The sequence below is a fragment of the Salvia splendens genome, chromosome 12 (assembly GCF_004379255.2).
Source record: "Salvia splendens isolate huo1 chromosome 12, SspV2, whole genome shotgun sequence".
NCBI classification, from domain to species: domain Eukaryota; kingdom Viridiplantae; phylum Streptophyta; class Magnoliopsida; order Lamiales; family Lamiaceae; genus Salvia; species Salvia splendens.
The window spans coordinates 3,751,224-3,765,417 of record NC_056043.1 but is presented as its reverse complement, the minus strand read 5'-3'; the positions used below and the strand labels follow the sequence as shown (position 1 = coordinate 3,765,417).

Genomic DNA, 14,194 nt, shown 5'->3' with positions numbered 1-14,194 from the left:
ACACAGATTTTTTTTACATTTTAACGGCATCTCGACCTTCTCAATTCCAACCGTTCTCTTTCATAATTTCCAAAATAAATAATTACACAAGTTATGTAACTGAAGAAATCTTTTAAATAAATTTACTATCACTAAAAACCTTTTCATTTTAATGCTTGGATGAATGCAAGCAAGTTTTTTTTTGTTTACCGTTCACATAGCCCTATTGTAAAGCACTTTCTTGATATGAGCATATAAGCAGATTTACAGACAAGATTCAGGTAAAAAACCTCCACTATCAGTAAGGATTATCAAGTAGAATAAGTGATTAACACAGTACAATTGAATTGGAACAGAGGGAGAATTGTATTGATATTTGGCTCATTTGTTGGTCATGATGAGTATATTTTGAATAAGTGGTCAACAAAGTAAAATTGAACTGGGGCGGAGGGAGAATTTTATTGATATTTGACTCATTTGTAGGTCACGATGAGTATATTTTAAAGTTAAGGGTTTATGATTTAGGTTTCAAGGTTTGGGTTTTTAGTGTATAGGGTCACTATATTGCAATGAAATGAAGCTCGACTAGGAAGTGTCTCACCAGTGCAATCGTAAATTATTGCAACGTAAACTTGCTCATGCAGTTATAACTCAACGGTTAATTCATATTTTCACAGAATTAAAATGCTTTTTAATTTTAAGTCTGATATTTAAATTTCAAGACAGTTTATTAAAATGTCAACATAAATATGTGTTGAAATTTTAATGTGATCGTGTTGATATTTTTAAGAAAAGTTAGCATTTAAACGCACTCTTGTGGCCATGTGGGGTTAATGTAATTGAAACAGTATAATCCAAAGGAAGAGGATGTCGAATATTCTTTTGTTTATCATTTCACAAATTTTATTTCGCATAACGAAATAAATATGAAGAAATTAAAATGACCCGTGCAAGGCACGGGCGTGATACTAGTATATATAAAAGGCTGAGTTTTGGATTATTTTGAATAACTATTTTGTGCAATAAATGCAATAACCAAAAATTATTAAATTAGATAATTGATTACAATCATAATCATATATATTTGTACGGTTATGGTGAGGGGAATTTATTTCTCTAATGATGATAATTTATTTCTCTAAGAAGTAACGTCCAAATAGTGAAATAACTAATACATGCCCATGAATTTGAATATTTATAAGCAACTCTCATGAATTTAGATATTTAAATAGGATTTTGAGCATTAAACAAATTTTGTAAACTCCATTTCTTAATTTTATAATTTATGATGTTTTAATTCCATGATCTCTCATGTTCTACTATTATGCCTATAAAAGACATTGAGTTATGGATGAATTACACACCAACAAAAGCATTCTCTATTCTATTTCAAGCTCTCAACATGTTATTGTACATTTTAGGTACATTTTATTGCTCAATTTTTGGAGCCCCATCAGGTTCATCAGTGCCTAGCGAATTTGAGATGCAATATACGTTAGGAGGAAGTCGTTACATCTTAGGGGATGATATGTCGATCAGAGAGCACTAACCGTGATGTAATTTGTCTTGCGGAAAGAGAGTTTTTCTCGACTAGACTTAATAGTTCTGTTTATTTTATAGTTTTCACTGTAATTTCCATTTCATTTATTGTTGTTTTTTTTCTTTGATTGCAATAGTTAGAGTATCGCATGTATATATGGTTTAAGAATTCTACCCCAAAATTTCTTACTACAATTCTTGGAGGGTGAGGAATTGTAATATCCTTAACTCAAACATACATAATATTTATCTTCATCTTTACACAATTTATTATTTTTGTCTATAATTATATTAAGTGGTGTCACAAAAAATAATATTTGATCACTTATGATGAATTAATAAATTCATGTATATATACGTATATATGTATATTAGCAATGATATAATTAATCCTAGCAAAATCGAGTCGATCAAACTTTTAGTTATTCAAATAAAATAAAATAGTCTGCTACCAAATTTTGGTTTACTAATACTTTGAAATTAAGATTTAGCACTTAATTGTTCTGGGATACAACTGATTTTATATGAAGAATCTAATTATCTTATCTATAGGTGAGCATGCTGAGTAATTAAATATATTTTTACAAAAAGAAAATTTGCAGTATTTTGAGAATTGTAAAGTAGCATAAAAAATAGTATAGATGTTTTATGTTTCAACAAGCCACGTTTAATAAAGATAAATGCTCCAACATTTAAAAAGTTATAATGTAATAATGTCAATTCAACCCATTAATGTAATGTTATTTTTGTGTAGTTTATCATTCCGATTTTTTTATGGTCATAATTTTGACGTTTTGATTATTATGAGTTATCGATTCATTATTTTGTTAAAAGTGTGATTTACATTTTTTTAGTAGAGAGATATGAAGGACTGTTTTAAACATATTTTTCAAAAGTGTCAACATTTGATATACTCTCTTCATTGTTGTCCAAATAATTGTGTTTGTCTTGATTCCATTTTGAATATATTTAATTTTATGTCTTTAGGTGTAAAAATGAATTGAGGAGTATATAATTATTGATTTGTTATTATATAATATATTTTATATTTTAAATCTTATATAGTTATATTGTTTCTCATTTTAATTAATCAATTAACAATTTAAAATTGTATGATAAAAAATATTCGTTCGTGCATCACACGTGAGTTAAAACTAGGTATTAAAATACAAGAACTAATATTTGTACACGTGTAGAACACCATAAAATGGGATGAAGGTTCCCACATCCACATGCATGTCCAAGTGCCCAACCCAAACAATAACACTACCACGTTAGGTTTGGTAGACAAAATTAAATAGGAAGCAAGATAGATATGATTCTTTGCAAAGTTATTTGAGTGAACTTAGATAATTCAATTCATGTCCTACCCATTAAAGACATGAACCAAAGTCTTGAAGGAAAAAACTCCTCAAAAAGCCACATAAACCTACAACTGCACGCATCCTTCATTAAAGGAATGCAACTCTTTGCCTCCAAAACTGATATACCAAAAACAAAGTGAAATGACAACCATATGGCAACTTTAAATGAAATACAATAATATCCAACTCCTATGCAAATAAAAAATAGTATGTCAACTTATTTGAGTGACTTTCAATGAGATATATAGTGAAAGACAACATTTGTTGAAATAAAAAGTCAACAAAATAAGTAACAAGTCATCAAACAAAAAACTACTATTGCCCAAATCAAACACTTAATTTACCAAATCAAAGTGGCAACACTCTTTCTTGCAACTCGCAAGGAAAAAACTACTACTACTACTACTACATTTCATAATTCAATGAATCAAATCAACCAGTCCAAAAAAAGTAGTAGTAAAAAAAAGATGAAAAGACCCAGATTAAGAAGATGATCAAAGAACAGATTCTTGCATCCAAACATACACAAAGTTGAAGAGGTACTATAACTATTTTAAAGGTCTGGAGTCACTACTTCAAACACACACACACACACACACATAAAAAGAATCATCCTTTCATTTCACCCCTTTCTCTTTCTCGAAATTCTTGCTCCAAAATAAATCATACAGAAACAAACTCAATGAACTCATCTTTTTAATGTCACAATAAATCATAATCCCCTAACCTAATCAACCAAGAAAAAAAAATTCAATCTCATTTACAACACTTGGCTAAAAGAACCAAGAAAACAATCAAGAACACAATCGAAGAAATCCCAATTGCAAAACCAAGAACAACCTTACTCGGCCCACTGCTATGCTTCTTCTTCTCCCCCACATTCTCATCTTCATCATCATAATCCCCATCGCTCGAGTCATCCGCCGACGAATCCTTCGCCGGCGGCGGCGACAGAGGCAGCCCGTGCTTATCACAGGCGGCAACCCCAAGCTTCAATTTCGACCCCAAAACCGTGCGGTTGTAGCAAAGATTGGAATTTTCACCGACCTTAAACACCTCCAATCGCTGTATAAACGTCGCATTGAATGGCAATACTCCATGGAAGGAATTGCTCGCGAGATTCAAGTGCTTCAGCTTCTTCATGTCTCTGATGAAATTGGGGATTGTACCATTGAGCTGGTTTGAGCTCAGATCGAGATGCGTCAGCGCCGCCATTGCAGCTAGGGATTCCGGAATTGGCCCGGAGAGAGAATTGGATGAAAGAGAGAGATTCTGGAGAGAGCTCAAGTCGCCGATTGTGGAAGGAATCGTGTCGTTGAGGGAATTTGAGGAGAGATTCAGATGCAGGAGATTCTCTAATTGGGTGAGTGAATTGGGGATTTTCCCCTTGAGATTGTTCGTCGATAGATCGACGAATGTGAGATTTGAAGAATGCCAGTGTTTGGGGAGATTTCCGGTGAGATTTGTGTTTGAGAGAGTGACGGAATGAAGGAATTTCATGCCGGAGAGGATGATGGTGGGGCCGCTGGCGGTGACGGCGACGTGGGAGACGGTGAGGGAGGTGAGATTCTGGAGGCGGCTGAGCCAGACGCCGGTGAGTTTGTTGAGGCTGCTGACGGCGGCGAAGGAGCGGAGATTGGAGGCGAGCTCGGAGGGGAATTTGATGGGAGAGACGGGGCAGTTGAGGAAGGAGAGGGAGGTGAGGGTGGAGAGGGATTTGAGGGCGGTGAGGGAGAGGGCGACGTCGTCGGAGCAGTTGGCGAGGGTGAGGGAGAGGAGGTGGCGGAAGGGGGAGGAGGAGTCGCAGGAGATGGAGGGAGAGTGAGAGCAAGGGTCTTTGGAGGTGGGGATGTTGAGGGATTGGAGAGCGAGGAGCTGTTTGGGGTCGAGGGTTGAGGGGGAAATGGGGGAGGATCTGGTGGGGGGTTTTGGGCTGGGGGTGGGGGGTGCGGCGGCGGCGGCGGTGTGGTGGAGGAGGAGGGAGAGGCGGAAGAGGAAGAGGAAGAGGAGGAGGGGAGAGGGATCTGGTGCCATTTTTGCGAGTGTAATAGTAAAAGATTTAGTTTTGTGATATGTCAAGTTTTATGTAGGGATGATGATGATGATTTGAGTGATGAGTGAGTGTGACAGTTGGTTTGATGAAATTTTAATAAATAGGGCCTGGGTTTGTTTGTATATATTTAATAAAAGTACTTACTACGTTGGCGCATAAAATTTTCAAAGGCAATCGAGTTTAAGAGCATCTCCAATGGCGGACGTCCGGTCGGACATCCGCGACAGGCGACCGGGACGTCCGCCATTGTGGCGTTTCAACTCGGACACGGACGTCCTGTAAGGACGTCGGATGTCCTCGGACGCTGCGGCGACGGGCGGGCGGACGTCCGCCATTGTGGCGTGAGTCGGATGTCCGGGTCGGATGTCCGGTATATTAATTTTTTTTTTAAACTCTATATATACGGCTCGTTGAACTTCATTTCATTCGCACCACTTGTGTTAACAAGTTTCTCTCTCTACATCTCTATTTTCAAGTATATCTACAATGGCTAGTGACAGTGATAGCGGGGATGAATTGGAGGTCGCTGTGGAAGGTGCGATAGATAGGCTGCTACACCAGAGGGAGCAGCGGCGGCAGCAGGCGGCGGTACATCGGCCGATCCGTCGTCGAACTATAATACCCCGTGACCACATTGCTGCACATATTCTGTTGTATCAGGACTACTTCGCTCCGCAGCCGCGTTTTGGGGATGCCTTATTCCGGCGACGTTTTAGGATGCATCGTCCGCTGTTTATGCATATCGTGGGTGCTTTAGAGAGAAGATACCTGTATTTTAGGATCAGGGAGGATGCAGCTGGCAAACCCGGACTCACGCCCTTACAGAAGTGCACTGTCGCAATCAGACAACTGGCGTACGGAGGCGCGACCGACATGTTCGACGAGTACCTCCACATTGGCGAGTCGACAGCCGTCGAGTGTCTGCAGAATTTTTGCGCGGGCGTGAGAGCGATATTCGGTGAGCGGTATCTTCGGAGTCCGAGCCCCGAAGACTGCCAGAGTCTGATAGATATGCATGGGTCGGTGCACGGTTTCCCTGGGATGTTGGGCAGCATAGATTGTATGCATTGGGAGTGGAAGAACTGTCCCGCCTCCTGGAAGGGGATGTACACTACTGGCTTCAAAGCCAAGCATCCCACGATGATCCTTGAAGCTGTAGCTGACTACCGGCTGTGGATATGGCATGCTTATTTTGGAGTCGCCGGGTCGAACAACGACATCAACGTTCTCCAGTCGTCGCCCCTGTTCAATGCTCAGTGCAATGGCGTTGGTCCCGCCATCAGTTTCGTCGCCAACGGCAACCAGCACAATATGGGATACTATTTGGCGGATGGGATATACCCAAACTGGCCCGTCTTTGTGAAGACAATCAAGCATCCGCTTGGACAACAGAAGTCATACTTTGCGAGCCGTCAGGAAGCAGCGCGCAAGGATGTGGAGCGGACATTTGGTGTGCTCCAGAGTCGATGGGCGGTAGTCAAGGGTCCTGCACGGCAGTGGTATATTCCCAACATCGGCGATGTCATGTACGCATGTATCATAATGCACAACATGATTGTCGAAAATGAAGCTGCGGAACTGACTCAGTGGACCAATGAAGATGATACGGGTGCAGGTCCAAGTCACGGCGTGGCCACCGCGAATGTGAATATGGGGGTACCTCATGGAGAGGTCGAGCGGATGCGTGCATTTGCCGACATGCGGCAAACAGATGCCCATGTTCGACTTCAGAACGATATTATCGAAGAGGTTTGGACGCGGAAGGGTTGACGTTGATGTTAGTACTTTTTTTTGTTTTATTACTATGTAATTTTTTTCAAATCATGTATGTTTTTTTTTAAATGAAGTTGTTAATTTTTCCCGTTCGTATTCGTGTTGAAATTTTATTTCCGTAAACGTAAATTGCTTTATTTGTGAATTTATGATTTTTTTATTGCGGGAAGTCCTAGTGGGAAGGGTGATGGGAAGGGCGGATTGTGAAGGGGATGTCCTAGTGACGTGGCAGTGGGATGAGAAGTCCTAGTGACGTGGCAGGAGGTGTTTTTGGGAAGTCCTAGTGGATGTCCTAGTGGGACATCCGCCCACTGGAGATGCTCTAATGGTTCTATAAATTATTTTTCGATTTCAAAATCTGTTGAAGATATGCAGAAAATACTTTAAGCAATTGTGAGAGTATATTGGTGATTTAAAATATGTTAATTTTTCTTTGATGTTATGCAGAAAAACTCAAGTAGTAGTACTATTTAATTTTTGTGAGAGTATATTGTGTAATTCGATAAGGTATTTTTCGGTTGCTAGTTTTATTTAATCTCAACATGAGATAGGCTTTTTCATTACTCAATCATATATGAAAGCTGGAAATATATATCTTAAAAACCACTGAAAATGTGTAGACCCTTTTGGAGATTAATTATTGAACCACACATAAGACTGAGACTACCTACTGTTGGTGGTCCGAAACCCAATACGCCTTACATATAGCTGGAAACAGGTATTCTCATTTCTCAGGAATATCAGTCGTATATTTAGATTCACTTAAAGTTGAATTTATTTTCTGCTGGTTCAATGAAATATTTATCCATCTTAAATTCACAAATATTTTTACGACTGTTAAAATCAACCTATATTTTAGATGCAAAACTAAAATTCTGTTTAGGTATTTTATTTAAATATTTATTAATAATTACAAACAGGAAATTTAAATTTTATTTAACAATTTGAAATCTAGAAAATAAATGTTGAAATCCATCTTTCCGCCCATTGCCTCTGAATTGTGGCAATTCAATTTGATTATTTCAGCATTAACATGCATTTTGGGTTACAAATAATTCCTTTCCTTTCGTTTTAGGCTCCGAAAAATTATTGAAATTTTCATTTGTTTTGACAATGTCACATTATTTACTACTACCATAATGAATGCTCCTAAAATGGATGGTTAATCTACATTTATTGCCTCACATGAACATGAAACTACGAACTAGTAGTAGAATGGAGTATCAATTAAGTACTCCTATTTTAGAGGCAAAAGTACCACCCCATTAAATCATGGGCTCACAGTTTAGGGAGTATCAAGACCAAAAAAAAAAAAAAAATTTGTATGAGCAGGCCATGAAGAGCAGCACTCGTGTATTCTCTGAAGTACTCGGGAATGGACAGTCCGAGTCCGAGTCCGAGTAAGAGAGACACCCCGACTATGAAAGGTTCTTCAACGAGTTCATGTTCGTGAACTGCAAGAACGCCAGCCCCACAGACGCTGCCCCATGCCCATCCATGCACAATCAATCGATCGATCACATTTTACGTTGGAACAACAACAAAAACAACAAGATAACAGAACGCTCATCAACAAGGCCAACCATAACGCAATATATATATAGCTGCAAATATAGTGAAAGGTATTGATGCAAAACATGCTCCAAACTTGCCTGCACATATTCAAACTTGTCACTATCTCTACTCAACCTGTTTTACTCAGTTTGCATAATTCGATGATATGATATGACGGCAGCATTGCTTACCTAGAAGCAAAGAAGATCATGAAACCAGCCGAAATTTGGATTACACATCGACTGCCAACTCTAGTGCTTCCAAGAAGAACAATATTTTCACTGTTTTCATTTGTAAACATGTCAGAAAGTGAACCCTGTAAAAAATAGACCTACCAATCCACTCAAACAGATTAAAACACTTGCACAGAAACTGTGGATCCAGTATCTGTCCTAAACATTCCATCCAAACTTTACATAAGTTTTTCCATTCATAGACAATGACATCCTATCAAACTAACTAACCATGGTGCTGAAGAGATGAGGTTTGCTCTGTCAGTGCAGCAATTCATCTGAGTTAGCTCGGGATGATCAGTTATCAGTTACCTTATTTTTATGTGCTAATCAACAACAAAATAGGATCATCTGAAACTGAAATATCGAACAGGCATACCACTGGAAAGCCTCTATCAAGAAGACCAAATCCCACTAGAGAAATGACTGGAGCCATCCCAAGTGAATTCATCTAACACTGTGTGGGCCCAATATTAGAGATTATCTTTGATTTCCAACTCACTTGTTGGAAGAAGGAACCCTCCATTTTCTCAATTATTTTATATATATATATATTTGCCCCCCTCAAAGTCCCTGAATATAATCCTCATCATTCCAATTTCAAGGTGTTTTCAAGATTATAACTTCTTCTAACTATTTAATGCAGTGGTCACATACGATTAAAAATCCAGGTCTTCTTTGCTTCCTCTATGATGATTCTGCATATTTAGATCCTTACCTATTGAACTACTGAGAATGTAATGATATTCTTTACTGGATAACAATACACAAACTTATTAGTAGGAGTAATATTTTACTAATCTCATTCTACTTTAATTGTCTTCACTCATGACTCAACCTCCATTATTTTCCAGTCAAGATTTTGTTTTTTTCTTTCGTTAGAAAGGGCTTCTTAAAATAACGTGGTTCGTTTATTTGGATAATTTTTTCCACAATAAAATTCAAAAATATCTATAGTATATTGCCTTCTATGTATGGTCAGGCCACGTGCTAATTACCTTATCTCATGTCCAAAAACATGATTATAGTACAAAGAAAAGTACTTTATCTTAGAGAAATTACGACCTTAGCAGCCTAACGGATTGAGTTTTTCACTACTGCTAGTCGAGAACTCGCTGCTCTTCGATCTCGAACACGTGTCCTCGTCCGTTGTGTTACACGCGCTAATCCCAATCAACGGCCGTGCACCTCCATTAACTTGTAGCTGCATTACAAACTCCAATTTCCTAACAATGTCGTTCATTGATGGCCGATCAATCCCTTTCTCCACGAGGCATGCTACGGCTATTTCTCCAAAATTGCTCAAGCATTCAGCTGCAATCTGGCCCTTGAGATTGGAATCCACAATCTGATCAACTGTCCCTTTCCCATAGCAAAATGCAGCCCACTCTGCTAAATTCACTTGCTCTCTTGGTAATGTTGCGATTATTGGCGGCCTTGCACATAAGACTTCCAGCAACACCACCCCGAATGAGTACACATCGGATTTCAGCGTCAGCTGTTTTCGGCGGTAGTACTCTGGGTCAACATAACCCAAGCTGCCTTTGACGACCGTACTAACGTGTATGGACTTGGCCATTTTGGAGAGGCCGAAGTCCGACACCTTGGCCACCCATTTCTCATCGAGAAGGATGTTACTGGACTTGATGTCACGGTTCTGTGGAGGTAGTCCAGCCCCTTGGCGGCACCCACGCAGATCTGGAGGCGCTGCTTCCACGTCAAGGGTGAGTTTTCGGAGTTGTAGAGGTGGTCGTGGAGGCTGCCGTGGGCCATATAGTCGTACACCAGGATCATCTCGCCATCGTCGCCACAGTAGCCGACGAAGGGAGACTAGGTGGAGGTGGCGAAGCTTGAAGAGCACGTCGATCTCGGTGAGGAACTCGATAGTGCCTTGCCTGGAGGTGGAGTTGAGCCTCTTGATTGCGACAGGTACGTTGCGGATGAGGCCTTTGTAGACGCGTCCGAAGCCTCCCCTGCCGATGACGAAGCTGTCGTCGAAGTTGTCTGTGGCGACCTTGATCTCGTCGATGGACAAATACCTGCACGAATCAGGAGTCGACCTTGACTTCGTCGAAAGTGTTGCCAACGGTGACTCGGTCACACTTGTGCCCGCCGTGTCCTTCACTTTCTGCCGCCGCATAATCAACATAGCCACGGCTGCAACCACCACAACTACGCCGATAACACTCCCCACCACAACACCGATTTTCTTCTTCTTTGCGGCTGCTGGTAGGTGGTTCCACTCTAGTGACGCCGGCGGTGAATTTATCACGAGTTCAGGGTTGGATGCAGCAAAACTTCCTGCCGAATCATTGAGTTTGAAAATTTCTAAGCCATTCAGCAAAACGTTAATGTATCTTGGTTCTGTCCCAAGGGTAGGAACCAAAGATAACCGCAGGTCTTGCTTTCCACGATTTCCAACATTAGGAGATGACATCAACTTCAATACCTTCCACGATTTCCACGATTTCCAATATCAGGCCCGCCGGCCAAGGAGATGACATCAACTTCAATACCTTACCTTCCACTTTATTGTTGATGTTTATGTTAAACACCCTTTCGTTTGTATGTTTGAGAAAAAATTCACAGAAATGGAAACGGAGCAGATATTGGAATCCAGAATCAACAGGAAATGCCCACTCTAAACTTATGCTGAGGTTGGTCATAATTCTAGCAGATTTGTATACATTAGGCGGAGCAGTGTAGGGAGGAGTACTGTTGGTGTAGTTGATCACAACTCCCTTGTCATGTGGCGTCCACCCATAATCGCAGCAGAATATGTAGTCATCATCAGGACTCCATCCCCGAAACATGCCGCGACTAGGCCCACTATCTTCTCCGATGTCTACAGTGCCGCCGCCCACATTCAGACGGTAAAGATTCTCCAAAGCCTTGTCGCTGTTGAGATCAAACAAACTGTTTTCAAATTTGATTTCCACGCCTTCTTCCGAAAGGTAGAGTTTATCAGGGATCGACACAATCTCGATCCCATTTACAAAAGCAGAGGAGTTTGGATTAGGAGTGAAGGTTAGATCGAGTTTTTGGGTTGCTCTGATGTTAACAAGGAATTCCAACATAAAAGAAGGTTTTGTTAAATTCTTAGAATGAAGGAAAGCACTGAAGTTTGTAAACAGGGTGAAGGCATTTGCATTGACTGAGAATAAAGATAGACGGGTGTCAATGTCCGAGTAGACGTTGGGATAGAAGTAAAGGCGGAGGAATTTCTGGCCTTCACTGAGGGGAAAAGTGTATGTGAAAGGGGAGTGGAAGACACGAGCAGTCTCGTAAGGGACTGGAAAAACCGAAGATTCCATGGTGGAAGCATAGGAAGAGGAAGATATGGAGGGGGCGACTGATGGGGTGTATTTCGAACCTTGATCACTTTCCCAGCTCCGGAGGCTGGTGTCGTTTGTGGTTGCTGATGCGCCGCAGCTAAGGAGGATTAGTTCTGTGGCGGTGTACGCTTCCACGGTTTTGAGTGTTGAATGTATAGAGATGAGGAAGAACAAGTAAAGAGGGTGGGATATCATGGTTGTAGAGTGAGATTGAGCTTGTTTAGCATGTTGAGGCAGCCAATTTCTGGCTATTAAATTGCAGTGAAGTGCCAGGAAATGACAAGAGTAACAAATGGTGCCAAAGACTTGCAAGTCAATGACTTGGCATTATGTGAAAAAATGTGCATCCAAAAATAACACAGTCACACACCAAAGCACAAGGTAATGATACTGATACCAAAGTTCATAATTTTATTTTCAAAAACCAGTGATGACAGCAAAAAACAAGGATAGATAAGTAGAACATTCAAAGAGCAAAGCACAAGGCACAGATATACTCCTATAAGATTTTATTTTCGAAAACAGAATATACTAATTTAGAATTAGATATATTATTGAGAATACCTTCCCAAGATCTCCAAGGAAGGAACTGGACACTGCAGCATATCTGAAGACAAAAGGTTATAATAAGAAGGCATTAGAGATTGAATAGTCTTCAAACAGAAACACAATGAAATTCTCAAGAATAAACAATTGCATCACTACCTTGGGCCTTGGCCGACTTAATCAAGGCCAATAGGAAAAGCATGAAAGAAAAGTGATTTGATGATGAAGGAAAAGAAGAATGAATTAAAACTGAATGCTATATGAAGACATTGCAAAGGAAAGGAAACACCAGCTCTCAATGTTTTGTATAGACATTGTTGCTTAACATCAACAATCTGAAATGAAGCCAATCATCAGCAACCTCTTCCATAGTATCGAAAACTCGTTAGTATATAGTACTCGTGTACTCGATTCTAAACTACCCAGTCACTGTAAAACTATGATAATCAGGACATATACTGAAATACTATCTAATCTATGGAAGTATTATGGTGATTGGTTTCTGACGAGCAATGAGAATTATCCACATGACAAACTGTAATAAAACACAAATCTCATCCACGGAAATCAAGATTCAGTTTTGATCAGATATCAGTAACAAAATAAAAGCATAACACATGTAACATGACAAAAAAAACTCCCATCAATAGATACACACACATACATACATATAAAATGAATCAATGAATGTGTCAATTTGAATCTAATGCAGCTGAAGGTGATATTTACGGAAAAACTTGAATTTGAATTTGAATTTTGAACTATACAAAAAAGAAGAAAACCCAACATGAAACACTACTTAAATAAAAAAAAATTAACACTAATCTCATCATCTAACAGCAGAAGCCACTGTGTGAGCCCAAGATTTGAGATTATCTTTGATTTCCATCTCACTTGTTGCAGAAGAAGGAACCCTCCATTTCATCAATCTTTCCTCTTCGTAAAACTCCCACGCTTCTGATAGATACGGCTTCGCCCTCATTCTAGAAGCTTCCTCAATTTTTCGATCAATTTTCTGCCCTAATTTTTGCAGGCCGGGGATGATTTCAACCAGGGCCGAATCCACCTTGTCTTCCTCCGAAAAAACGAAGCCAATGTCGATAAATCCTTTCACCTCTTCGAATTCCAGCTGCGACATGCTCTTGCTGAGCCGCTTCTTCCTCCTTCCGTCGACGGCGGCTTTCCTCGCCAGCGAAATCTTCGGAGTTTCCGATGAAATTGAGAACTCTCTGTCGGAGAATATGGTTTGGAGGTGGGGGGTTTTGAGGACTGAATCGGGAGAGGGGTTGTGTGTTGTGAGACTCGACAGCTCTTCGCTCTTCGATCTCGCGAGAGACGAAATTTGGCGCGAAACTTTTTGATTGGGTTGATTCTGTGGGATTTGGAGGTGGGGGAATGGTGGCGGCGCTGGTGAGATTGAGGTTTCCGGCGGTGCTCCGATGATTCCGAGGTGGAACCACCTGGAATCGAAGAGATTTAGAACAGTTTGTGGTTCCATAAATGGCGGCTGATTAAGAGTGAAGGTGTTGAATGTGGTTTAGATTATGAGAGGGAGTTTGTTTATGTATGATGGTTGTGAATTTGTTATGGACGGAAATGCCCTTGTTATGCAAATTCCTAATTTACTCGTTTTTGCGTCCTAAATATTTTTAAAATTCTAATAACATTACCGTTATGACTATTGACCAACATTCTGACTTTCCTCGACTCTTCTAATTTTTGCATATATGCTTTTTGAATATTCTTGGTTATTTGGTCGTAATATGATTGTAAATGTTATGAAATTATGATTGGATTAATCATGTTACTAGATAAATT

The 14,194-nt window shown here is 39.9% G+C and overlaps 2 protein-coding genes and 1 pseudogene across 2 annotated transcripts; all 3 read right to left on the bottom strand.

Annotated features, from left to right (window-relative positions):
* Positions 1–3,494: 3,494 nt before the first annotated feature.
* LOC121757033 (receptor-like protein 51) lies at positions 3,495–4,931 on the bottom strand. Its single transcript, XM_042152499.1, has one exon. It carries the CDS (start codon positions 4,914–4,916, stop codon positions 3,639–3,641), a length of 1,278 nt encoding a protein of 425 aa, XP_042008433.1. The 5' UTR covers positions 4,917–4,931; the 3' UTR covers positions 3,495–3,638.
* Positions 4,932–9,410: 4,479 nt separating this feature from the next.
* On the bottom strand, positions 9,411–12,046 carry LOC121758024 (annotated as a pseudogene).
* Positions 12,047–13,205: 1,159 nt separating this feature from the next.
* Positions 13,206–13,874, bottom strand: LOC121757418. Its single transcript, XM_042152969.1, has one exon. It carries the CDS (start codon positions 13,872–13,874, stop codon positions 13,206–13,208), a length of 669 nt encoding a protein of 222 aa, XP_042008903.1.
* Positions 13,875–14,194: the final 320 nt, after the last annotated feature.